We start from the raw sequence: 27,702 nt of genomic DNA, 5'->3' as shown, positions 1-27,702 counted from the left end.
TGGAAGCTGACACAGGAGGATGGCAGGTTTGCAGCTAGTCTCAGCTACTTAGTGAGCTCTCGTCAACCTATTAAGACCCTGGTTCAAAATAAAAAATAAAAATTAGGCTGGGCGTGGTGGCGCACGCTTGTAATCCCCGCACTTGGGAGGCTGAGACAGGAGGATCGCACAGGTTCAAAGCCAGCCTCAGCTACTGAGTGAGGCTCTCAGCAACTTAGTGAGACCCTGTTTCCAAATAAAATATAAAAAAGGTCTGGGAGTATAGCCCGGAGGTAGAAAGCCCCTGGGTTCCACCCCCAGTACCACAAAAAAAATAAATAAATAAATAAATAAATAAATAAATAATAAAAATTAGGGCTAGGGGTGTAGCTCAGAGGTAGAACGCACCTGGGTTCCATCTCCAGTACTGCAATAAATAAATAAATAAATAAATAAATAAATAAAATGTAATAAATCAGAAAGAAAAAAAGGGCTCAGGAGAGTTAGGCTAGCAATCATCCACACCTTAGTATACATTCATTTAAGCAGTTCCCCTTTCTTACATAGGCACCTAAGATGGTCAAACTGCCCTGAAAAAAAGTTTTGTTTAATAGGAGAGGGAGATCTGGTGTTTGAGGCTTGAGTAAAGACATTCTTAAGCCAACCTGAGTCTTAAAATCACCTGAACAACTTTAAAACACATGTAGTCCAAACACATACCCCAAACTAAGCATAGGTGTCTTTTAAAACTTCACAGATCATTTCAATCTGAAGCCAGGTCTGAGAAGCATCCTATAGGTAGAAGGAGGTTAAGAGCCAAAGAGCAGTTAAAGAACACAGGTCCATAGGCAAACCTGGCCTGAGGGAGGAATTGTTTTACAATTATGTATATGTTGTATATAAGTGGACATTATAGGAGAAGGAACCCAAAAATCCAGCTCCAACACTGTATATATGTATACAGATATATATATATATATATATACATCTCCAGTAAAACACACACACACACACACACACACACACACACACACACACACATACACACACTGCCTTAAAGACTTAAAAAATGGAGAAATGCTTCTCATCTGGTTTTGGGTTATGTTGTTTTTGGTGTTGGGGACTGAATCCAGGGGCATTCTAACTCTGAGCTACACCTCCAGAGTTAATTTTTATTTGGAAACAAACCAAATCTAAGTTGCTGAGGCTGGCCTTGAACCTGCGATCCTCCTGTCTCAGCCTCCGCAAATACTGGGATTACGGGCCTGTGCCACAATGCCCAGGTTCCTCACCGGGTTTTAAGAGTCCTCTCTTCCTCTCTACTGATTCAATCTCCTTCAAAATGCTAGCTAATAGCTGGGTGTGGTGGCGCACACTTGTAATCGCAGCATTTGGGAGGCTGAGACAGGAGGATCAAGGTTTGCAGACAGCCTCAGCTATTATTTAGTGAGACCCTTTGCAACTCAGTAAGACCCTGTTTCAAAAGAAAGAATGAAAGCGCCAGGCGTGATGGCGCACACTTGTAATCCCTGAGCTTGGGAAGTGGAGACAGGAGGATCGCGCAGGTTCGAAGCCAGCCACGCTGGCTTAAGAGACCCTGTTTCCAAATTAAAAAAAAAAAAAAAAAAAAAAAAAAATATATATATATATATATATATATATATATATATATATAAATAGGTCTGGGAGTGTAGCCCGGAGGTAGAAGGGTTTCCAGGAACCCCAGTACCACCAAAATAAAGAATGAAAAAAAAAATAGGGCTGGGGGTGTAACTCCAAGGTAGAATGCCCCTGGGTTCAATCGCTCAAAAAAGTACTCAAAAAAGAAAAAGAAAAAGGAAAAACAAAAAAGCTGGTTAACACAAAAACTCCCCAGAGGAAATTAGCCCCATGGATCTGCAGCTACAGACAAAAAGCTCAGGGTCTCAGGGTCTCCACCCTGCAGGCTGCAGCAGGGAGAGGCTCCAGGCAGAGTTGCCAGATAAAATACAAATAACTTCTTACTATATCTCCAAAACATTTCTCAAAACATACATGAAAAAGTTGTTTGTCTAAAATTCGACATTAGGAAGGCCTCCTAAATTTCGATTTGCTATGCCTAGCAGCCCTACTGCAAGGCCTTGCTGTGGCCAGATTCAGAGCAAGGAAAAGCATCAAACCTCTGCCATGCATGCGGCGCTCGGCGTCTGTCAGAGCCCTTTCTGACTCTTCCCTCCCCATTTTGCTGTGTATCAGAAGAAGGCAGAACAAACACCCTCCCTCCTTAACCATGCAGAAAGCCAGCCAGCCAGCAACAGAGTGAAGGTCACACAGGTCAGGGGCACAGCGGGGCTCATCTTTCCTCACACATCTGTTCAATTAGCCCCAGTAAGGTGCGACCCTGGCTGTGCTTTGCGGACACCTGGGGAGATGCCAGAACAACCCTCCTGCCCCACTTCTGCCCCTAAGGGTTCTGATTTAGTTGATCTGCAGTGGGGCCAGAACATCTTTTATGTACAGTTTATTATGGAAAAACTTACATTTATTTCAAGTGGACATTATAGGAGAAGGAGCCCAACCATCCAGCGCCAACAGTTATTTCCTCATGGCAGTCTCATTTCATACACCAGTGCTGTCCAGTAGAATTTTCTGCAGTGATGGAAATGTTCTATCTCTGTGCTGTCCAATAGAGTAGCAGCTAGCTATGTGGGACCACTGAGCATTGAAATGTGTCTGGTGTCATAAAGAAGCTGATTTTTCCATTAAAAAAACTTTTAAATTTAAATAGTCATAGGTAGTTAGTAACTACATTTTAGACAGCACAGACCAACACCCTCACCTTCAAAATAATCCCACCCAATGCCAGGCATGGTGATGCATGCTTGTAATCCCTGCACTTGGGAGGCAGAGACAGGAGGATCATGCTGGTTCGCGTGCGCTGGCTTAGGAGACCCTGTTTCCAAATAAAAAAAATAGGTCTGGGAGTGTAGCCCGGAGGTAGAAGGGCTTCCAGGAACCCCAGTACCACCAAAAAAATAATAATAATCCCACCCAGGGATGGGATGTAACTCAGTGGTAAAGCATTTGCCTTGTATGCTCAGAGGCCCTGGATTCAATCCTCAGCATCTACAAAATCAAAGGAAACAATAACAGAATAATAATAACCCCACCCAGTTATATACATATAGTTTTTTCAGTGCTGGGGATCAAACCCAGGGCCTTGTGCATGTGAGGCAAGCACCCTACCAGCAAGCCACACCCTCAGCCCTCGCCCAGTTATTCTGAAGCAAATACCAAACATTTTCATCCTTATCTCTTAAAGCTTTCCAGATGATATTCTCAAATATCTCAGAATAGAGAGAAAGTCCCCCCTTTCCCTACAAGTGAGGAAAGAGAAACCTAGAAAAGTTCAGATTAAATGCACACAAGCCAGTGATGGTGTCACACTCCGTCAAGGATGGTGTCCAACTTCCCTTGGCCCTTTCAGGAGGCAGTGCTGCTTTCCATACAGCTCCAGTCCAGCCACAACTGAAGAGAACTAAGCTGTCTAAGTCCATTTGTGCTGCTATAACAGAAAACTGAGACTTACTGACTTATGAAACACAAAAAAATGGCTTTCTCACAGTTCTAGAGACAGAGAAGTCCCAAGACCAAGGGGCTAGAAGGTTCAATTGTCTGGAGAGGCCTCTCTGCTGCCACGATGCCTCGCTGGGAGGGAGTGGAGAGTATCATGTCTTCTCAACACAGAAGAGAAAGAAAGCAAACCCACCAGTTCATGAAGCCTCTTTTATAACTTACATGACCTAACTACCTCTTACAGGCCCACACTCAGTACTCTCACATTGGCAACATCTGAATTTTGGAGGCACCATTCAAACCACGGCATGAGGCAACCAAATATTCAATACAACCCTTTATTTACTTATTTATTTATGTACTACTGGGGATGGAACCCAGGGGCACTCTACCTCTGAACCACACCCTCAGTCCTATTTTTTTATTCTTTATTTTGAAACAGGGTCTCGCTGAGTTACAAAGGGCCTCACTCGGTAGCTGAGGCTGTCCACGAACCACGATCCTCCTGTCTCAGCCTTCCAATTGCTGGGATTACAAGTGTGCGCCACCATGCCTGGTGTACCTTTGTTTACTTAGATTTTCAGCAGCCTCTCAACTTTGAGAACAAGATTCTCAACCTTGACTGCCCATTCAAACCCCCTCAGATTCTGATTTGACTATTTTGGGATTTCCCCTTCTTCCTCATTTTCCCCCACATTGATTTGAACATGTAGCCAGGGTTTTGAACCACAGCCTTAATGCCTTTCTACATAAAGCACATTTCAGGACCCAGCAGAATTAGCTTCACTTGGGAATTGGTTAGAAAAGAAACATCTTGGGGCCACCTCAGACTTTCTGACTCAGAATTTACATTTTAACAAGTACCCCCCAGGTGACATATACATATTAAAGTTGGAGATATACTGCTCAGAAATAGTGGTTCTCAAAGCTGGACCCCTGACCTGAGGTCTCAGCTTGTTAGAGATGTAAAACCTTGGCCTGTCTTCCCCCAGACCTCTAGAATCAGAAACTCTGGGCTGGGGCACAGCAGGCTGTAGTTTAACCAGCCCTCCAGGTGATGTTGATGCATGTTCAAGTGTGAGACCCCGCTGCTCTGGAGCCTAGAACAGAGCTCGCTGTGCCCAAACAGCAAACAATGATTATAAGAAGCAAGTACTTTACATCAAAAGAGAAGCTGAAGTCATCTTCGGGCTCCCACACAAACAATTATACATAGCATGAGATATCTCTTTACAATCCCCAGGAATGGTAGGGAGGTATTAAAGAAGAAAGAAAGCAACCTGGAGTCCTTTGGCACAGGGACAAACCCTACGTCCTTCATACTCCTTAGAAGAACACAAGCCAATAATTGATGTTCATAAAGATGTCCAAAACATTAAACACTTAAGTTATGTTCAGTACACTCTCCTTCAAAAGGCAACTAAGTTTACATTTTAGAAATATTTCTATTACAATGTTTCACATTTCTTTCAAGTGAAAAATAATTGCCTAGAACATTCTATTGTGTCAAGTATTTCATTTCTTAAAAAAGTGGGGGGGAAAGAACAAGGAGAAAAGTTACACCGGGGTGGCATGGTAGGACCCAAGACCATTCTCCAAAGCCAGCTGTATTGTTAGGCTTTTTGAGGTCTAGAATGTTTCTGGGAACTGAAGCCAAGTTATGAACTTCTCTTAGAATGTTACCAGAATATGGAGAAATTTTGTGTGCAATATCAGAGGGTTCAGGGCCCCTACGTCAGGGGGTCTGACGTAGAAGCCCTCATTCTGAGGCAGTGAGCAGGCAGAGAGAACATATTGTGGCTCTTTCCAGGGAAAACTGGCTGGATCCTGGCTCTTTCTAGCTGCATCAGAGCCTCCACTTCCTCCTCTACACAGAAGTGGCTACAGAAAAAGCAGTTCTCTTGCTGCCATTAAAGGCATCTAGGAGATGCCACTTCACAACATGCCATGCTGGCTCAGAAAACTTGGGAAAGAGAAAATGCAGGGAGGAACCTTCTCAGAGCTCCCCTCATCTGCTGAAAGACAGAACCTCCAAAAGGAGCTCCGTTGTCATGCCACCCTTCCGGGGAACCTCATCAACCAGGCAAGATTAAACCTCCAGACTGGAGGTTCCCACCATGCCTACCCAGACATGCTCTACCATAGGCCATCTCCAGTCTTCTCAGGGCCCATCTTTCCCCCAAATCATTAGTAAATGATAGGTAAGTTCATGTGGCCATCCATGTACTAAATATGCATACCTTTCTCCTGCTGATCTGTTATCTGTTTATTTCATAGACTCAACTGCCAAATCTCCAAGGCCAGATGAAAAGTTCTCCTTCCCCCATACCACTCCACAAGTGAGGAAATAGAGATCTAGAAATGTGTAGGACTAGTCCAGGTGAGCCAGTGACAGACAGGGTCATACTTGAAGCCTCGATGGCCTTTGAACTGGCCCCTCTATTGCAAACAGTAAGCCGTGCTGCCTACCATACTGCTCCAATACAGCAAGGCACACAGTTCCCACCTCTACTTCTCAGCTAAGCCTAGCCCCCAGAGTTCCTCTCTATAGGTCCAGGTGTAGCCTGCATCCTTAACAGCTTGTCCTCCTCCATCAGAAAAGATCTGCTTCCAAAATCTCTGCTTCCAAGCCTTATTCTGAGCCAGGAAGAGTTCAGGCATCTTGAGCAGGATGTGCTCTTAAAGCCATGGCACACAGAGCTAACTGCACAAACACAGCTAAATGGGCTCTATTTAAATGAAGCACAAACTCCTGAGAGCAGGGATTGCCTCTGGCTTACCTTTGTATGCCCAGACTCTTCACAACCTGTGAACATCTAACAAATGAGAAAAAGAGGGCAAAGAAGAGGAAGGGTAAGAGAAACTTCCGTCTGAGGTCTTGATTCATAATGAAGTAGCCATTGGTTTTTCGCAAGTGCTATGATTCCCTAGTATTGCTATGTTTGCAGGATTTCAGGACTACACTTTAAGTCATTTGGGGATGTAGATGAATTTTTCTATCTTTATGTAAAAAAGCACCAGAGGCCTTATTATATAGGCAATACCCCTCATTTTCCTAACTAGTCAAATTCTTCCAAACAAAATAGCCTAGACCCTAGACAGTAGCATTGAAGCTGATTGCTATGGAGATGTCAGGAAACAGGAACCCTCATTCTTCATATCAAACTTCCAAGAACCCCTGTGGGTCCAGATGCCCTCTCCCACAGTCCCCCACCAGTCCCTCAAACCACACACAGTGTTTCCACCCTTACTCTTCTCCAGCAACAGGGCTCCAGCAAGCAGAGGACACGAGGCACTCCTCTCCTCTGGCCAAAGCAATTCTTGACCAAAATGCTCTGGTCTGGAGCAGGAAGGTACCTGAGTTTTCAGTGCGAACACAGCCCTGGCCAGGCTTTGAGCCCAGCAGCAGACTGCTCAGGTGATTGTGGGTGCCTGCCTGAATTGAGTCCCAGCAGTCCCCAAGGCCCTGAGGTTTGCAACCTTGTTCCCATCATCTGTAGGATACCTACAGCAACCTTTAGTTATGGGTCATGGAGGTCAGTGACTCAGAGTCCAGCTCCAAGGACACAGGGTATCAGATAGATCAGCAGAAAAGACCCCTTCCCCTCAATCACTGTGGCGGGGAGGGCCTGATGCCTTCCGGGACAACCACCGTGCAAACTTTAACGGCTTGGTTGGAGAAGCTCAACACAGAGAAGTAGAGCAGAACCACCTCAGGCCTCATGCACTGCTGAGTGAACAAGAGAGCTCTGCGGCTCTTTAGAAGAGGAAGACAGCCCTGGGGCGAGGCCCAGGAGCTGACACAGAGGCTGTGAGACCTGCACCAAGAGAAGGAAAGGACTGGTTATGGGAAGAGGAAGTGGTCCTACTATGTCAAGAGGCAGCATGAGGAGAAATTCAGAGAAACAGATAATATATATATATATATATATATATATATATATATATATATATATATACTCAAGGCAAAAATGTCATGAGTTAAAAGGGAAAGTTCCTGGGTGCCCTTTCCCACTTGTCAAGGTAATTTTTTAAAATTAGGAATTGAACCTGTTGAAATGGTGCTGTGAGCTCTTCTATTCAAGTAGAGTTTGTTGAATAGGGAAATAAAACTAATAGGCAGCTCGGTTATAGCAATTGTTTTTTATTACAAATTAGGAGGAAGGAAATAGAAAGAGAAGAGAAGGAAAGCATCATGCCGGCAGCAAGCCCCTCAGACCCCAGCCCTTAGGTAAAGTTCTCCCACCAATGTTTTTATCAGCGTTTCCAAGACCATGGGACTAGCAACTCATTTTAGGCAGGTGTATTATCTTGTTGCCTGTCAGTGTACTTGTTAATACCTCTGCTGTACCAGTTGCCCATTAACTGGTGGTGCTTTGAAGTAACATATTGAGCTTACATCCTGCTTATCAAGGCCAAGTCACAGAGAAAAACAGGGAAACAGAGCATCAATGATAGCTTGGATCTTTCATATCAAGGGGTCATGGGAAACTGGGGTATGGAGGCCCCAATCACAGCCAATGATCAAGGCAGAGCACAGGGCTTTTAAGATGCTCCAGGCAGAGCTTCCTGTGATCTTAGGGCTTTTAAGTGTGTGTGTGTGCATGTGTGTGTGTTGTATTATATATGTATATATATTTATATATATAATTATTTACATGTGTTTACATAAATATATGTAAATATATTTATATACAATATATATATTGAAGGCTAAAAGCTCTAATCGCCTCTACATTCTTACTATGGGTTAAAATCAGGGCCAAGTTAAAAGGGGGGGAGTTTTGAAGTGTAGGAAGCAAAGCTATTGTTTTTTCTTTTTCTTTTCTTTTCTTTTTCCCCCCTCTTTCTTGCCTGCCTGCCTGTCTGAGTGCTATGTATCACCTAGGATCTCACTACCTTTTACACTTTTATTGGAAACCAATACCAGAGCAATTCTCCAATACCAGCACAGAAACCAGGGGTGTTCTACCTCTGAGCTACACCCCCAGACATTTTTATTTTAAAAGAGAGTGTTGCTAATTTGCTGAGACCAGTCTGCCTATGAGCCTCCTGCATTAGATCTCAAGTACTGGGATTATAGGTCTGCACCACTGTGCCCAGCTCAGAGGTGAAAATTTTAATGCATATACAAGTATAGTTTGCATGTATGTACAGGTATGTGTGAGCTTCTTTTCCTTTTTACACCAGTGGAATCATAGTATACTGCTCTTCTACTTATTTTCCTAAACATTTAGTATATAAAAATAAGCCCCAAAATGTATCATGGTTGCTTATTATTCCATTAGAGAGTGGGACATGTCCCTTAGCTGCAGACATTTAGCTAGCTTCTGATATTTTAATGTTTCAAACCTGGAAATTTGTCTTTGCTCTGCCGGGGGGTTCACCACTGGGATAAACCTGCAACAGGATTTCTGTGTGAAGGGAAACTCCACATTCACTCTCACCACCAGTTCCAGTGGTATTTACTGTAGAAGGAGGAGGTAAGAATGAAAGTGCTTTTAGTGATATTGAAAATAAGCTGGCCTTGGGGATCTGACACCATGTGCGAAGAGGCCATTATTATTGAGGGAGAGCTAAGGGCATTTCTACTCCACTTTTTTTCCTATTATGCATGTGTGTGCATATTATGATGAATATTAAATGCACGACCTATTGCATAGGTTATAAACATTCCTGTGGAACAGGTAATTACATGGCATACTTACCCCCAATCTATTATGCATCATAAGTTCTTTTCACTCTGCAGCACACCCAGTGTGTTATAAATTATATACATAAAAAAATCACCAGGCACCTTTTCAAAATGATCTCCCAGGGGTTGCAAAGGTTGCCTGGGTAGGTTAGAACCAAATTAGACTTTAGCCTCAAGCCCACCCCTACCCTAATGTCAGTCCCAGCACAAAGGAGCTTTAATATCAAGCCATATCTCAGATCTATCCATCTGCTGTTTTCCCAGCCAGAAAACCACATAGGAAACAGGACTCCCTGCTTAGGTCCTGATTTCCTAAAAAGCCAAAATCTCACCTTCCCAGGCCCTTTCCCTGCCCCATCCTCTTATCAGAAGTGAAAGTAGACAGCCACAGCACGGGAACCTTGGCATCAAAGATCCAGTGACTCGCTGGTTCCCAGGAACACACTTGTCTCGACATGGGTTAAGGAGCAGCCAAGAAGAGGTCATGGATCTCTGTCTCCAGGGCTCCGCGGCTTTGGCACAGGGAGGGGCCAAGCCTTTCCAGATGTTCCACTGAAAGACTGGAACAGTGCCAGAGAAGCCCTGCAAATCCACAAAGGGAGCCTGTTCTCCAAGTATGCACCATGCAAAGTCAAAAGCTCTGTGCAGAGTGCCCTCAAAGTGGGCAGGGCCTTCAGAGACACTTCATGGTGACTAGTTTCCACTGGCCCCTCTCCTTCAATTCCCTAGCCACCAACTCCCCTACAGTCCCTCCCCCAGCACTGGCATGCATACATGCTTCCCCCCAACTACTAGCTCTGGTTTCTATGGCAACAAGGCAAAAGCCAACAGTGTTTGAAAAAGCAGCAAACTCAACAGCGACCAAACAGAAGAGCAGAGAAAATAGCCTGGGAAATTCTGGCCTCTCAGAGGAGTGCCAACCCATCAGGAACCCGCCCCCACCCCGCCACTAATTTAAAAACTCAGCTCTGCGCTCCCAAGGGTCCAATTCCTCGTGCTCCGCCCACCCCCTCTGGAAAGGAAAAGGTGAAAGATAAGCTGGCCAGCCCACCAAGTAAGTTTACAAATTTGCTGAATATGGAACAACTCCTAAAGACAGCATTCGATGATCGCATAACAATGGCAACACAACCACTACTAGCACCACTGATTTGCTCAGTGAACAAATATTTATTGAGCACCTACAATGTACCAGGCATTATTCCAGGTTTCAAGGGAAACAACAATGAACAAGGCAGATAACAACTCTTGCCACCGGGCGTGGTGGCGCACGCTTGTAATCCCAGCATTTGGGAGGCTGAGACTGGAGGATTGCGGTTCGTGGACAGCCTCAGCTACTGAGTGAGGCCCTCTGCAACTCAGTGAGACCCTGTTTCAAAATAAAGAATAAAAAATTGGGCAGGGGGTGTAGCTCAGAGGTCAAATGGCTCTGGGTTCTATCCCCAGACTCCCTGCCCCCCCCAAAAAAAAAAAACTCTTGCCCTGAAGATCTTCCATTCTAGGAAAGGCAAACAGAAAATAAATAAACAAGCATTTCATAAGGTGCTAAGTGAATTTTTTTTAAAAAAGCAGTGCCAGTAACAAAAGATATTCCCAGAGAGAATATAATATATAAAAATAGTCAGTGTGATAATGCAGGAAGAAAACTAGACTTCCTATATTAATGAGTGTGTGGTGCATTACTTTTAGAACAAGCTTTTACCCATGTCCACTCATTTTGCTATCTTAACTGTTGTGCTAGTTCAGTGGGAACACATCAGCATGCTCATTTACCCCAGCAGAAGCACGTCTGGAAGCCCAAACATGTGATATGATTTGTTCAAGATCCACCAAGTCTCATTCTTTGGATGTCTGTGTATCAGATGACCACAGAGAGAATGAAAAGATTAGCCACAAACTAGGGGAAGATATTTGCAACACATAAAACTGCCTCTGAAGCAGTGAAAAGTAGGCCAAAACATAAGAGAAAAATTCAGGAAGGAATGAATGGAAATTTCTGATGAAAGGTCAAAAATCTGTTGACATTGAAAAGATTTTCAACATCACTAATAATCAGAGAAATACAAATTAAAACTATAATGGAGATATAAAAAATGGATACTGCAAACATGGCTGGCAGCAGCATCACTCAAACACTTTGAAAAATAGTTTATCACTATGTGGTCAAACCAAACATGCACATACTTATTGTATTACCAACTCAGCACCTAGGTCAATAACCCAGAGAAACTATAGGTACATATAAGTGTGCGCTAAATGGAGCATGTTTCTAATGGCAAATAACCATACAATAACCCAGATTTTTATGAATAGAAAAGTACATAAATTAATTTTGACATATTAGTATAATGGAGTCATGTACAGAAATAAAAACAAATTAACCATAACCCTACACACACTAACATTCATGAACCTCCAAGGCATAACACTGGGTGAATCAGAAATAGTTTATATATACTATTTAAATAAGTATCAAAAGTAGATTAAATAATTGTGTGTGTGCGTGCGCTCAAGTGTGCACATATGCACGTGAGTGCATCATACATGTGTGTTGTTGGGACTAAACCTTGAGGGACTGTACCTCTGAGCTATACCCCAACTGTTTTGAGTTTTTATTTTAAAACAGGGTCTTTCTAAGTGGCTGGGCTGGCCTGGAATCTGTGATCCTCCTGTTTTAGTGTCTCAGGTACTGGGATTATAGGTGTACACCAGTGCACCCAACAAAACAATATATTATTTAGGAAAACATACATGTAGGTAATAAGACCATAAAGAAGTACAAGAAAGTAATGCAAAATTTAGGATTATAATTACCATTGGAGAAGCAAGGGTGAGCACAGGACGTGGGAAGGGTCCCGGGGCTGCAAAGACACTGCTCACACTCTTTCTTAAGCTGATCATAGATGCATATGATCTATAACATATAATTTCAAAACAAAAATAGTGGAAGAGAGGGAGAATAAGGCTGATTTAAATTAAGGACAGATTGACTTGAAACAAATAATTCACAAAGGGTATTTTTTTCCATAAGTCAAATGAAGTAATCCTCTTTTGTTTGCTAAGACAAAGAAGCTTTGCGAAGGCCTTGTGCAGCATTGGAAGTGAATATTAAATCCAAAGGACCCTGGTTTGATCTACATTTTACAAGATTAAAAATAAAAACAAAATCGGTTCCTCAGTAAACAGAGCTAGGTGTTTCTGGCTGGCCTGGCAGGAGAGTGGCTGCAAGGGCCTTCATTACAGGCAGGGAGAGGTGGAGCTGCGGAAGAGACATCTGTAATTAAGCAGGTGAAGTCTGTCTTCCAAGCTCCAGCCTCTCTGCCAACAGCCCCGGTGACCCCAAACCCACCTATTACGGGCCATTCATCCAGTTAGCCTTCAAACAACACACAGGCCAAACGTGGCTGCTCAGGCAATGGCTGCACCAGCCCGTCATGACAGCACTTCCTGAGTGCCAAGCTTCCGTGCCCCTCTACAGCTCTGCCATCTGGCCCACAGTCTTCCCTCAGTTGGCGTGTTTCCTGAGTAACACTGTTTCTGCACTGCCTGGGCCATGGAGGCCAACAGAGATCAAAACAGGCACAGCCCTGCCTGCGATGGAGCTTAGACTGAAGGAAGTATGTATACAATTATTTTAATACTTCATTGCCTCCTGCCCTTTAAAATCAAAATAATAGATTAAGGAAAAAATGTAAATGTAGGCCTGGGACGAAAGAAGGAGCTCCTTTATCTCCATACAGCAAATCCTGCAACTGTGGCCTAGGCTGGGCCTCCTGGCACTGAAGCAGACTGACACCCTGCCCAGATGGTCAGGGTGCAGGAAATGTTACCAGAGATTGTGTCTAAACATAAAGCATAACGATGGTCTTCTAATACATGTAAGTTCTCTGGTAACAAAATCTCCCATCATAACGCTCAACTCAATTATTCAACTTTCATTTCTTTGGCTTTCAGATATATTTTTTAGAAAGCCTCCTGTGCAGACTTTGGGAAACTGCCTACAGACCTTGCTGCGGCTTCTTCATGTACAAGGACATTCAGAAAAGCCCCAGGATAGCATCTTCCTACAAAGGTTGGTCTGTGTGCTTGGGTTGTTGGTTTGTTGCAGGCTTTTGTTTTAGAGAGGAGGGGGAATGCTAGGGATTGAACCCAGGAGCATTTTGCCTCCAAGATACTCTCTTAACCCCCTTTTTTGTGGGGATGGAAGCCAGGGCCATTCTACCTCCAGCCCTATTTTTTATTCTTTATTTTGAAACAGAGTCTCACTGAGTTGCTGAAGGCCTCACTAATTGGCTGAAGCTATTCTTGAACTTGTGGTCCTCCTGTTTCAGCCTCCCAAGTACTGGGATTACAGGCATGTGCCACCATGCCTGGCTTGTGTGCTTGTTTATAAAGGAAGGAAGTGTTGGCTTTTCAATGGGCATCAAGAGCTTAAATTACTATCAGTGTGGACGCTCTGAAGGGAAATGGACATTGGACGCAGGGAGTCAACGTTAGGAGGAGGAGTTAAGGGCCTTACTGTGTTCCACCTCATCCAGCAATGTATTGTCTAGTCTGTTTATGGCCATACATCACCTCTGCTGAGAAGCTTCCTACCCCCATGAAGCTTCTTCTCAGGGCAAGAGGCTAGCCACACTCTTCTTGAGGAAGCCTCAGGCTCTTTCCTCTGGTGCGGCAGCTTCCTTGCAGGACCTTTCTGAGTGAGGAGAAAACCTTTACCTCAAGGCAACCCTGAGCAAGTAGGAGGAAAGGTTTTTTCCCTAAAGGCGGGAGCTTTTGTTGCCATTCCCCTCCTGGAAGACAGTCCTGTTCCTCAATGTGGCGCTTTACGCATGCCCCACATTGGAGCCCCGTGATAGAAATTAAGGAGCAACTATTGATATTACAAGAGATTTTTTTTCTCACTGGAGAAATACTCCATAGGAGTAATTCAACACAAGCTGGGACCCATTTAAACAGTTCTCTGAAATAACTATTTAGAGCCCCTTCCCTAGTTCTTTGGGAACAAGATTTTAAGATTTAACATTTCCTCCTTTGCCTTGGTTTTCAAGAAACTATTCTGTAAGTAGATGCTTGGGTCCACCTTCCTCCTTCTTCCCACTATTGCATCTACTCCTTTTCCCTACCTTTCTCAAAGTAGGCTCTGGAGTTTTTAAATAAAATAAATGGTTGCTTTATTATCACCCACCTGTATATAATTATGAAAGTCATTTGTTACTGATATTTGGATCTTACTCTAAAATGGAAAATTTTATTCACTATATCAGAAAAACTACAATGATAAAACATGAATCTTTTCTACAATATTTTAAAATGATCCTTCAGTCCTACTTCAGTCCCTTAGAGCTCCCTGCTTACTGTTCAAATGCATTTAGCTGCAGGTAAGCTCTGTTTGTTACAGGCATTTTTCATATTCTAAACTAAGCTCAGATAGGCCTCCCTGTAACTCCCTGTAACCCTCTGGCCTTGGAGCTGCCCTAAAGTGACACAAAATAATTCACTCCCTCTTCCCCTCAGCCACACTTTGAGTTCTTCAAGATACATACCAGGTATTACACACTACTAAGGCTACTGCTCTTTGGCCAAGAAGTGTGAATAGAGATGAAGAGATTTGTTCACTGATTCGTGTCTGTATTCAGAAAGTCTTCAACCTGAGAAGCCAAAATCCTGAGCATCTGCAGAACCATAGCATATCAGTGCTATTGATGCCATCCAGGGGAAGGCCAGAAATACCCATTGATTTTTTTTCCACCTTCAGTGCACTGGTTTATAGCCAGGCAAGAAATAGAATCTGAGCTTCCAATTTCAATTAAAAGGGCTGCTGACACTATATGTCACCATAGAGCTGCTTACGATGAATTCTGTGTGAGTGGTTGGGGGCCTGTGCCCAGTGCCAATGTGGCCATACAATAATCATAGCTCCCGTATTAGTCAGCTTTTTGTTGCTCTGACCAAAATACCCAACAAAACTTAGAGGAGAAAAGGTTTATTGGTCTCACAGGTTCAGAGGTTCAGTCCATGGTTGGCCAGACAGAAACATCATGGGAAGCAGGACATGGCAGAGGGCAGCTACTCAGCTCATGGCAAATGAGAAGCAGAGAAAGCAAGAGGAAGGGACGAGAGATGGACAGTCCCAAGGCCACACCCACAGTGACCTGCCTCCTCCACACCCACACTCTGCCTGCTTATAGTTACCACCTGGTAAGTCCATTCAAACGATCAGTTTATCTCCTCTACTGGTGAGGAGAGACATGTGATTCAATTATTTTACCTCTGAACATTCTGCATTGCCAACACACAGGCTTTTCTGGGGATAGTCCATAGCCAAGCCATTCCAGATCCCAGAGGCTTGATTCATGCCTCCATGCTAAACTGTTTCATACTGGGTTTTGGTGGTCTGTCTCTGTCTGGTTTCGCATGGGACTGAGAGGCCTCCAGTACAAGGATGGTCCTTATTCCCAAACTGGTTTTGTATAGTCAGAAATGTAGGCTGGGGAGCTGGGTGTGGAGTCGGGCACTGCACGCTTGTAATCTCAGTACTTGGGAGGCTGAGACCTCCCAAGTATTTTGGTCCAGGTTTGCAGCCAGCCTCAGCTACTTAGTGTCATCCTCTGCAACTTAGTGAAACCCTGTTTCAAAATAAAGAATAAAAATGGGACTGGGGGTATAACTTGGAGGTAATGCCCCTGGGTTCAATCCTCAGCACCACAAAAAGAAAGAAAGAAAAAAAAGAAAGAAAGAAAAAAAGAAAGAAAGAGAGAAAGAGAAAGAGAAAGAGAGAAAGAAAGAGAAAAGCTAGGCTGGGGCTCCAGGCTCAGGGACACAGTAGCTTGACGTCAGCCTGGAGCCTCACTGCCCTGGGCTGACTCTGGACTGTGGGCCACCTCTCAGCTCCTGAGCTCATATTGCAGAAACCTGTGACTTTAAATGGCTGTGATAAGGCACAACATGGACTCTAGTTACAGATAAAATAAAAAATACATGAGTACATGGTTGTACATAATAGCAAAGAGGAGGCAGTGGGCAAATACTGTGTCAACCAGAGGAGGGCCAGTGGGCTGAGCCAGTGTGGGAAGGCTCTGAGGAGGAGGCAAACTTGAAATCTAATTTTGAAGAATAGAGAAGTAGCTGAATAAACAGGGCATTATAATTGGGAACTTGGTGTATAAGAAGTCACTGAGGTGGCCTCAAAAAGCCCCTAATGAGTACTTGGCACAGAAAGCTTAAACATTCAGTCTAATACCTGCCCCCATGAAACTGTTTTTACACTAGAATATGAAATAACTGATTATCCAAAGCAAACACCTTATTTATCCCAACAGTTTCCTTCAAAAGTGACACTTTTTCCTGTTATTTTCATTTAGTCATATATTCATTTATCCAGCAAGTAAAAATTATGCCCCTAGTGTGTACCCAGCCCCTCATCCAGAACTCTCACTGAATTCCTCCTTTCATAAAAAAACAGGTGCAACTTGCCTATCAGAGGAACTTATTAGAGATAAGTTCTAGCAAAGTTCCTGGGTGAGTTTAATTAAAGCCCCAGGAATCAGAAGAAAATTAACACAGTGGGGTCAAATTCAAGCACCACTCAATACTTCAGAGTATTTATAGAAAAACAAACACAAAAACAAAAATCCAATATCCTGACCGATGGCTTTTAGAAGAGTTGCTTAGTGCTTTGTTTTCCTGGTATAAATTGGTTCTTGTTCTCATCTCTGACAAGTGCCAATACTGTCCATTTTGCCCTTCTGTAGACTACTCAAGCCAGGATTGAAAACCAAGGCCTGGGCATTTCCCAGACTCCCTGAGAATACTCACAGCCTCCTCTATTCCCTTCCCCAACAAAAAGAAGGATGGGGAAGGAGAAAATTCTGGACAAAGAAGTCAGGGTATTGACATTAGACTAAATTTTGGGGAGTTGGGGAAGAGAGGAATCAGAGGAATTCCCTCCTAATTGCCAATCACGTAGAAACATCTGCCTGCTGAGCCTGGTTCAGAGGGCACATCTCTGGCCTGCATGCTACTCAAAATGCAGCCTGGGGACCAGCAGCATGAGCATCTCTCAGCATCCAGTCAGGTCCCATCCTTGGCCATTGAGTCAGACTCTGTATTTCCACAGGATCTCCTAATGATTCATGGTCTTAGACTCTTTAAAACTCATTTCCACCATCAATAAAATATCACTGATAAAACCTATCTGGCAGATCCACTTCAGTGTAAATAAGATAACCCCTTATTTAAGATGTAGAGATCTGGCTTGGAAAAGTTTGTTCTTTCCCACCTCCCAGAGCCCGGTAAATTGCATAAAACAGATGCCCAGCTCTGTACAAACTTCTTTTGGTTTTGACCCAGAACTGCAGAGATAGAAGAGGTCCTTAGTGCCACCCTCTTTCTGAGTGCAGAGTGGCCAAAGTAGAATATATGACTTGTTGTTGGACCACCCCTAGCTTAGGAGTGTGTGACTGGGGGTCAAGTTCAATGGTTTTTGCATTTTTGTCTTCTCAGCTCTTAGCATGGTGTCTCTCAGGCAAGCCCCTCAGTATACATTTGTTGAGTAAATTGCTAAATCAAGTAATTAACTAGTTGTGGAGCAGGAACTAAACTGCAAGTGCCAAAACACACACACACACACACACACACACACACACACACACACACACAAACGTGAACCCCCTGAGTTCAATCTTTCTGCCAGTTTCAAAATAAATCACAGAAGTCATGAGTAAAGGTCATGGGCGCCTCTTTGCAGAGAATACCTCTCCCTTTAAACTACACAGCACCATTGTCATAAATTTCAGAAAACAAACTGGAATGCCCAGAAAGTAGGTAAGGCCCACTGCAGCCACCAGCCCTACTTATCTGGGCAGAAGGTACCAAGGCTGGTGAAGCCATCAGTTTGTGGGGATGACTCTGCTTGACACAAGAAGCAGCAGATGCCAAGTACTGACCAGTGCTGCCATCAGAAACACCGCAGTGGGATCCTCCACAGGAGGCAGGCAGCCAGAGGTAACGGCTACCTGGAGTTAAGGTGCCAAGGATGTGTCTCCCCTGACCCTGGGTCCAGGCCATGAGACCCACCTACTTCTCTACTTCAGGAGTAGTCTGTCCTCAGTAACAGGCAGAGTGTGAAGAATCCCTGACTGCAACGCTATGTTATGCATCAGAGTGATCTGTTGAGCAGTAAGTGAGTGGAGAACGTTGCTCCTAGGGCTTCCTGCCCCTAAATGTGGACTCTCCGTGTTAGATGTGTTATTCTGAGGATTCAGTGTGTCGTCCCTCTGATAGAGTTTTCTGGAGCCTCTCATAGCCTGGTTGGTGGCAAGTCACTGTATGTAAGAGAATGGTTACATTTCCACCTAATTCTTTTTTTAACTTCTAAGTAGTTTTATTAAATAGCTCACCTGCATGCTAAGGGAAGAAAAACAAAATTATAGGCTAGAATTGTTCCTTCTTTTCCAAATTTCCCTTCCCCAGAGATAACCACTGTTCCCAGTGTGCTATGCATCATTGCAGAGACAGTATATATGCACACACATATACATGCACATGCATACATATAAATACAGAGTGAACATACATACATGCACACCTATAAACACACATACATACATACATTCATACATATACACACAAAAGCGCGGTCACTTAAATGTAATCTCCACATTTTTCACTTTTCTGCCGTCAGCCCTGACTGATGAATAGGTGCCTGATGAATGAGCAACTGAATGTTGAAAATAATGACTGTATAAATAATATGTATTGGCCAGGCGTGGTGGCGCACGTTTGTAATCCCAGTATTTGGGAGGCGGAGACCGGAGGATCGCGGTTTGCGAACAGCCTCAGCTACTTAGCAAGGCCCTTCACAGCTCAGTGAGAAGGAGGAGAATGGAGGAGGGAAGAGGGAAATCTCTAAAACACACAATGTACTTAAACATATCGAAGTCAACCACTAAGCCAAGCAAGGGAAGGAGGGATGGGGAGGGATTGGGGTGGGAATTGGGTAGGGGTTAAATCAGTGATGTGTACGTGTATGTACACACAAGTTTTTTACCCCAATATGATGCATGACTATAATGCACCAATAAAAAAATTAAAAAAGAAATAATTCAATATGTTAAAAAAAGAAAAGAAAAAGACTAAAAAAATAGGGCTGAGGGTGTAGCTTGGAGGTACAATGCCCCTGGGTTCCATCCCTAGTACCAAAATAAATAAATAATAAATAAAATGTATTTATGAAATGTCCAAACATTAAAAATCAAGTCCTAGCCCCTCTTTATTCGATCTTCTGTTTGTATGGGTCACCTGTGGAAGGAAGAAAAGCAGTCTTCTTGATGGCCACTCTGCACCTTGTACTCCAACAGCTGTCTAAAGGTAGCACATGGTATTGTGCTTACTGGCCTATTGCTGCCTCCATCTATCTGAATATGAGCTTCCTGAAAGCAGGGATTACATTCATTAGCTCTGGAACCCAGAACCTTGTATACTAAATAAAAACAAATAAATAAATGAAGCTTCCAGTGAAGGGAACTGGGGACAAAGAGGAGGAAAAATAGCTGGTTCAGAGACATTCATTCTCACCTGCATGCACACAGGTGTGCACACTGTGCCCCTGGTTTGCGCAAGCTCACACCCAAGGTTTACAATAAAGAAAGAAGATAAAAGCCCAGCTGAGCCCCTTGATTGATGATGGTGTAAGTGCTTGATTGTGAAAATGTGAATGTTTCAACAAAGCTAGGTAATAAGGAACATCAATAAAACTGTCAGCACTGGCCAATTTCAAGTAGATAAAAGAATAGAATAATTGGTACTGAAAGACAACTCTCTAAATTAGGTTAGATGAATGGAAATACCTCTTTCTTTTAAGCCAAATTATGAGGACATTAACAATAGTAAGTGATTAAATTATAGGCCACTTTGACCAAATATGATCTGAGCTGCAAACATGAATTTCCCAAAACAATCTTCTTTAAAAGATGCAGAAATAATAGATAACAAGACAACAGAGACAGAATGGGTGGGGAGGGGAGGAACATGGGACCCACGCTTGACTAAGAACCTATTATAAACCCACCTTTCCTATAAGTTATTCCTTCCACATGACTATTTCTTCTATTACTTTATTAATAAAGGAGGCATGCAACCAACAGAAAATGCATAGCCCTGCTGCCATAATGGAAGACGGGAAGGAGGCCCAAGCAGTGATTATAAGGAGCTCTGCTCTCCAAACACTCCTGATTTGATTCTGTTTTTCATCTGCTAATGGTTGGCATTTGGTGTTGTTAACCGTGGATGATTCATTTCAGAGGAACTGCTGTGCATCTAGAGGCTATTTGGAAGGAAATGAGGGTTTCTTGGCTTATTTCTCATCAAGCATTTTAGCAACATCTCGTTGTGACATTATAAACTCCTTGACAGGGGCCTGGTGCTCACTGTTTTCAAGCTGACTCCCCCTTTCTCCTCCAGTGCATATGGTCACTTCTAGGAACAAACATTTGTTGCATCAGGTTGAAGATGAAGCCAAAAATCTGGAGACTAAAGAGCCTGTTCTTGGTGTCTGAGTATCAGCAGAAACAAGCACTTATGTTGTGGGTTGGGGGCTGGAGAATATAGGGTACAAATTGTGAGATCAATATGTTTGGCATTCTGAATTTTGTTATTTTGTTGTTTCTGTTTCCATATATTACTGGAGAATCTGACATTTCCCTGAATGTCTGGGAGCCTGTGCAGTGAACAGGATCAGAATCCTGTTGCCTAAGGCACACCACAGTAGGGAGATGGATCAGCACCTTGGAACTGGTGTCTGGCATTGAAGTCCCTGCTTGGGAAGCTGGAAGCTCTCCCTAGCTTCTCCAGTAGCATTAGACTGAATAGAACTTGAAAAGAGAAAGTGTAGGAATACCTGAACTTGATTTGGGGACATCTTAAAGGGCGGGAGATGAGGAGGATGCTGAGAATGGTCAATGCTAAGGGACTCTACTGAGAACACCAAGGGGTAAAGAAAGGTTGCAAAATAGGCCACAAAGATATACCTGGGTTTGACTTTCTAAACACCTTAATACCATAATTCTAACAAGTGCTCTACCTAAGGTCCTGGACTTGATCAAGCTTGACATGAGACACTCCTCCTCCTTGGGGATCTTGGTGGGAGAGAGGCCTTGACCACAAAGTTACATCCACAACAATGGCTTTCAACATTCAAACACAGATTAATCATTTATGGCATTTCATTTTCTTTCTTGCATAGCATGAAAATTTCCATCTGCAACACTGATGACTGCCTTTTTTTGACGCTCGTAGAGAGCACCCACTCTGTCTATTCAATTCATCCTATCTGCCCAGCTGTTCCTACAAACAAGAGCCTCCAAGTTGTCTTTTACAATGGCAACATGACTCTCTCTGTTCAGAATGGCCTGTCCACGTCTTCCTTGACAATCCAGCCTACCAATTCTTTATTTTCCAATCCAAGCCCTGCATATTCCTTGAATTTCCAGTTCTAATTTATGTTGGAGATCTCCTGGTGATGCTCAATTTAGCACTCAAGGCAACACTGGCTTGTAATGTTCTCTAATGCTTTCTTTCTTTGAGTCTTGGATTCCTAATTGAACTGCAAGCTCCTTGAAGGCAAGGGTCAATCTCATGACTCTTTTGACCATCATCTCTTGTTTTCCCTTTCCTTCCTGGGTCCCCATTACCACTTAGCCCTACAAGACTACGAGCTGGGCACATTTGTTGAAGTGCATGAGTGACTACTGTTCATTGAAACATGAATGGGTTCCTTTTAACTATCTGATAACTAAAATAATGTAGAATTTTGATGAAAAGAGGTAGGATTCTTATGAACTGAAGTTTCAATAGAATTCTGGAATCTGAGAGATGCTGTTAGATAGGTATTGCCTCCTGGCAGAGGCAGAATTTTAGCCCTGAAGGCAGGCTCCAATGTCTGCCATGGACACAAGAATCAAGTCTTTAACAAGGAGGGCGGCTCAGGAGGAAAGCGTACTGTCCTGCTAGAATTTGAGTCAGGTCTAATTTCACATCAGGACTCAGTTATGGAGCCACATTACAAAGAACCAAAGAAAAATCTAACCATTTTTGAACTGGAACCATGGCCCCTTACCTTTCTAAGAGATTGGATCTGCTTATTTGTGAAAGGGACTCCTGGGTCACCTTTGGATTAAAAGCTAAGAATTCTATCTTCAGATTTCTATAAAAAGCTTTCTGAAGAACTAAAATAAGAAGAGCAGTGTAGAGGTCGTTTCTATGCTGGCAAACACACTCTGAGGGCCCAACTGGGAGCAGCTGGACCCAGTAGGTCCTTCTAATCAGCCCACGTGAAGGGAATATCGTCAGGCATCTGGGAGGGCTAAACTCTCTACTACACACGTGGTCTCCTTCCAGAATCAAGCAGAGCTAGTTTGATCACATCTGTCTCTATGCAACTTGAAAAAAAATCCAGAAAAGAGCTGCAAAGATAATATTTCTAAAATATTCTGTCATAAAAGTTAAGGTATTTGATGAATTTGGCCTGAAGAAGAGAGATTTGGTAACTGCCTTCAAATAAATGAAGGGCTTTCACTTAGGGGCCGGTGTGAGCATGGGGACACATGTTCTCAGTCTGCACTGAGCAGGCTGGGACAAGCCAGGCTCAGACAAGAAGTTTCTGACATCAAAGACCTCAGGACACAAAGGAGTGGCCAAGGGATGCTGAAGAATATCCTGCTGGGATGGTGAGGGAAAGAGAGAGACGGTGAAGCAATACTCTAGCTAGGTATGAACACTGCAGAAAGCGATCTCATGGTCCCTGTCAGATATATTGTTCTGTAAATTGTCTCTTCCTTACCTTTCCCTGTTCTTGGTGCTCTCTGGTGAGCATGTCCAGAGTCAGAAACTTGGCCTCAAATGGTCTTCCCAAGTATCTGCCTGCTACTACCAAGGTGGCTGTGAAGAACTGCACCTACTGTTCTCTTCCGGATATCTGGGGCTTTCAGAGATTAGTGAGCTTCTCCTATATTGCAGAGCACTGTACCAAAGCACTATTCTTTTCTTTCTTTCTTTATTTTGAACTCCTAGGAGTTCTACCACTAAGCTATATTTTTGGATCTTTTTATTTTTGTATTTTGAGACATGGTCTTGCAAAGTTTCCAAGTATGTCCTCAAACTTGAAATCCTCCTGCCTCCACCTCCTAGGAGCTAGGATTACAGGTGTGCACCACTTCACCTGGCTGAGGCAGTGTTGTTCCCAAAACCCTACCATAGTACCTATTGCAGTACTCAGATCTTCATTTTATGGGTGAGAAATCTGAAGCTCTAGGCTCCTGCTGTAGAACTTAACTAGCCCTCATCTTTGAACTCTGACAGATGTCTATTCAAATGAAAACACAGGGTGGAAATCACATGACTAGAAATTACCTTCACTGTCAACCAGCCTGACCTTTTATATCTGGGTTAGGCTGCCTGGTTTAGCTAAAGCATACACTGGTCAAATCCCATTATGGTGAACTGCACAGGACATGCCAGCAAAGGAATTTCATTAGACAATTAGAAATCACATTATATCCCGCTCCAGCGGATGTAGACACTCAAGCTTTCTAACAGCATGGTAGCAAGAAAAATAACCCTTTGGCACATTCCTAGAATAAGGGGGTGTATTCCCATCACCCACCCCCACACCTTTCTCTGTGCTCTTTGGAATGTGTACATGTTGTAAAGTTTGTGTAGTTTCTATGAATTTTTTATAATTAATGGGGCTGGACCACTGGAATTGCGAGAGGAGAAGGGATGCTTGATATTGCATTATCAGAGTAGTGGGGCCCCAGCTAATCCTCAATGCAACTGTTTTCACTCTTTCACAGAATACACTTAGCTATCTTTACTCAAGAAAGGCTTTTGACAAAACTCATGAATGTCCACAATCTACACATCTAGTAGGGTAACTCTGATGACCATGCTTCGCCTAAGGCCCTTCTCCTGCAACCTAGGTAAGGAATGATGTGGTCTCTCATTCACTAGGTCCTCTTCTCACCTTCCCAGGCCTTCCTGATCCGAAACTACCTTCATACCAGGATCCCTCACAGTTCTGGCACAAGACTCGGAGAACAGATGGGTATGTCACAAAGCACAAGGCTGGCTTCGAAGTAGGGACTATTGAAAGTCTACCCACCTGCCACCCACAAAAAAGATCTCAAGTCTAGGAACAGCAAGAAAAAAGCACTGGAAACATATCTTCTTTTCCTTAGAGCAACACATGCTAGCACTTTATAGATTCTGGCATGTGTCAGCATTTCTAAAGTAAACACTATTTTCTTTAGATGAAAGAGATAAAAAAAATGAACTCAGAATTTAGCCCAATGAAAATTGTTTTGGCTATTCACACGCAATAAACTGAAGATGCAAAAAGAAAAAGATTGATTACTTCTGGTTTATTTATTGTCCATATTCTTTCTCTCTAATATAAAAATAAGATGTCTTCTACAATTTTGCAAGTCATTAATCTTTCCAAAGAAAAAGAAAATAATCTAAGCCTTCCATTGGTTAACCAGCATCCTGGCCCAGGAAATACATGTCTAATTAAGATTACAGAAGGAAAAAAGGAATTGTTTTTTGCCTATTATATGTTTCACCAGTTTCTACAATCAAGAGGCCACTGTAAAATCTTAAATCTTGTGAATTTGAATCACCTATAACATTGACAAAGTTAAAAAACACCATGAGGATTCACCTTACTGGTTGCTTTATTTTTTTAATTTTTGAGGTGTATTTCGCTCAGGCTGACATCAAATTCCTGGGTTCAAACAACCCTCCTGCCTCAGCCTCCTAGGTGACTGGGACTTTATGGTGTTAGCCACTGTGCCAGGCTAGGTTGCTGTATGTCTTGATTGGGGTGGTGGACACATTGGTGCTCATTTCACTTCTTTTTAGGTCTTTTTGTAGGTCTTAAGTATTTCATACTAAATATTGTTAAGTCCCCAAATCTTCTACAACAGATTCTATTCTGGGCTCTTCAGTGCTGACAGCAAAGAAGGGAAGTTGGAAATGCCAAACTGTAATTTCAATGAAGAGCAGAAAATGTAAGCAGCCAATTTTAAAAGGATGTTTAAAACTTCAAATCTATGCCAAATTATTGAGATCTATTAAAAGAGGACTTACTTCTCATAGGATCCTCATATACTGACACTTAATGGGTTATTCTGGACACCTGTCAATAGTGGGCAACAAATTAGCCAAATGAAAATTATCAGGCACCACTATCAAGTGATTATGTGACCAGCTCCATTGAATTTTCTTCTATAATCTTTCCTCTTCCATTACTGATTCTTCACCTACAGATTGTGTGGGGGATTATGACTTTGTCCTTGCAATCCCCAATATTGTGGAGAGATATTATTATGAAAAGCATAAATTTTCTATTGATGAGAGCTAAGTGCCCATATGTCACTTTGGGACACAACTCCTAAACACTATTTTTATCAATGCCAAGAGGAACCAGATATGGCCTCCCAATACCCTTCTGCCCACAGAGATGAGGAGAGAAAAGATGGTTCCAATAACTGCATTTCAGTCCTAATGCTCAACCCTGTCTAAAGCCTAAATCCACCATGGGAGCCAAGCCTATCCTTGGCTCCTATCTGGATAAGGGTTTATTTTCTTGCTTTCTCTTCTATCTTGTTTGCTCAGTCTTCGCCATCCATCACAAACCCTTATAAGGTATTAAGTGAGCAAAGAAAAATGGAAAGAAGAGGTTTCAAAAAAAGAGAAAAGGAAGAGCCAACTATCAGAAAATCCATACACGGTCCTATCAGCCAGCGAGGAGCAGATGTTCTCTGGCCCTATCATTTCTTTTTACCAGCAGAGCTTTTGCTATGTAAAGAGCTGGCATCTGAAGTTTGACACCTTATTTGTTTCCTTTCTGAATACCGTTAGGCCAACTGGTTTTACTTCCTTCTGTTGCACACTCACAAACCCTCAGACACCTCCTGGGAGAGGCTGCCACTCCGCCAAAGCCTGCCTCACACATGGCATGCGGAAATGCCTGCTTTTTTGGCCTTGCTTGGTAAGTCAGAAATCTTCCCTCTGCTCCTCCAGTTAACAGATGGCTGGTCCTTTTTGGTACACAGGCATAGCATCTCCAAAATACCCCTTTCCTTCAAAGCATGCCAATTAATTAAATGTCACTGTAATATGTCCCAGCCAAGAAAGGAAAGGAGGGACCTGGAAGACAAAGGGCCATTGGAAGAGGACAAGGATGACAGGTCACGCTCTCCTACCTTCACCAGACGACCCCGAAAGATCGATGATCACGTACACTTTTCCTTCTGGCTCCAGATCAATCTGCAATTGAAAAGATGACAGTGACTCTGTTAGTGCATTGAGTGGGCAGCCCAAGAGTTCCACAACATCTCCACCCCAAACTGCTACAATCTAGAATCACAGCTCTATGCAATTCACCAGCCCACAAATGTGCCAAGTGCTAGGTGAATTAGGAATGAAGCATCAACAATGACTGTCTACCACATCCCAGATGCAGTACTAGGAGGTCTGATGCATACCTAAATGGCTGCATCATCCCAGTGGTCCTTAACCAGAATGGATTCTGCACTACAAGGGATGCTTGGTAAACATGGAAAAGGTTTTGATTGTCAGTTGTGGTGAGAAGATACCACAATTGATATCTTAAAGGGAAAAGACTGGGGACTGTCCTGTACATCTTACAGTGTACATGACAGTCCCCATAACCAAGAATCACCCAGTCCAGCATGTCACTGCTGTAAAGGTTGAAAAACCCTGTGTTATTCCACTTATAGCACTAATGTGAGATCCAGGTACCTTCATGATCAGGATGTGTGTTTACTACACATATGTTTTGTAAAACTCAGATTCTACTAAGGTTGGAGAGAGACAGTGAGCATGGTAACTGCTTACCCATGACCTTCTCCACCCACTCTGCCTCAAAACCAGATAACTGCTGCTGCTATGCAGAATGAGGCTGATAAAATCACAATAGTGGGAATAGCCTCTTGAAGTTAAGACATCTTTGCAGGATCCAAACTTACAGAAACTGTGTCCTCCATAAGAGAGAGCAGTAACTCGGGAAACCTAGATCACCTTCATCCCTGGCTAGCCTCTCCCACTTCCACAATCCCATCTGTCTAATTGGCACACACAGCTCTAATTGGCTCATGAATGCCAGACTGTCCCCAACAAAAAGTGTGTTTCTTGAGGGCAGGAGCCACCATTCTCTCCCTCACTATTTATTTTCTCCCATTGTCTCCAGAAAAGAGCAAGCACACATTTAGCAAATAATACTTAGGAAAAGTCAGTCTTATAGATACCAATTTCCTTTAAGGTCAAAATCAATTATCACCTCCTCTTTGAAGCCTTCTAAATGTGCCCAATCAGAATTCATTATGTGTTCATCTGTGTTCCCAAAGCACACCAGAAATGTCCTGATAATGTCTCCTACCACACTATAACAC

The 27,702-nt window shown here is 43.1% G+C and overlaps 1 protein-coding gene across 1 annotated transcript in view; it reads right to left on the bottom strand.

Annotated features, from left to right (window-relative positions):
* The window catches only part of PRKCE (protein kinase C epsilon), a gene marked incomplete at both ends in the record, with an annotated part of 526,950 nt that overhangs the window by 306,167 nt on the left and 193,081 nt on the right, over positions 1-27,702 (bottom strand). Inside the window, one exon of the mRNA XM_080711937.1 lies at positions 26,494-26,557. Within this exon, the coding sequence (XP_080568063.1) occupies positions 26,494-26,557 (64 nt within the window). The remainder of the gene's footprint in view (positions 1-26,493; positions 26,558-27,702) is intronic.

The sequence above is a fragment of the Muscardinus avellanarius genome (genome assembly GCF_963383645.1).
Source record: "Muscardinus avellanarius genome assembly, chromosome: 15".
Taxonomy (NCBI): domain Eukaryota; kingdom Metazoa; phylum Chordata; class Mammalia; order Rodentia; family Gliridae; genus Muscardinus; species Muscardinus avellanarius.
This window is presented reverse-complemented; position numbering and strand designations above follow the sequence as displayed.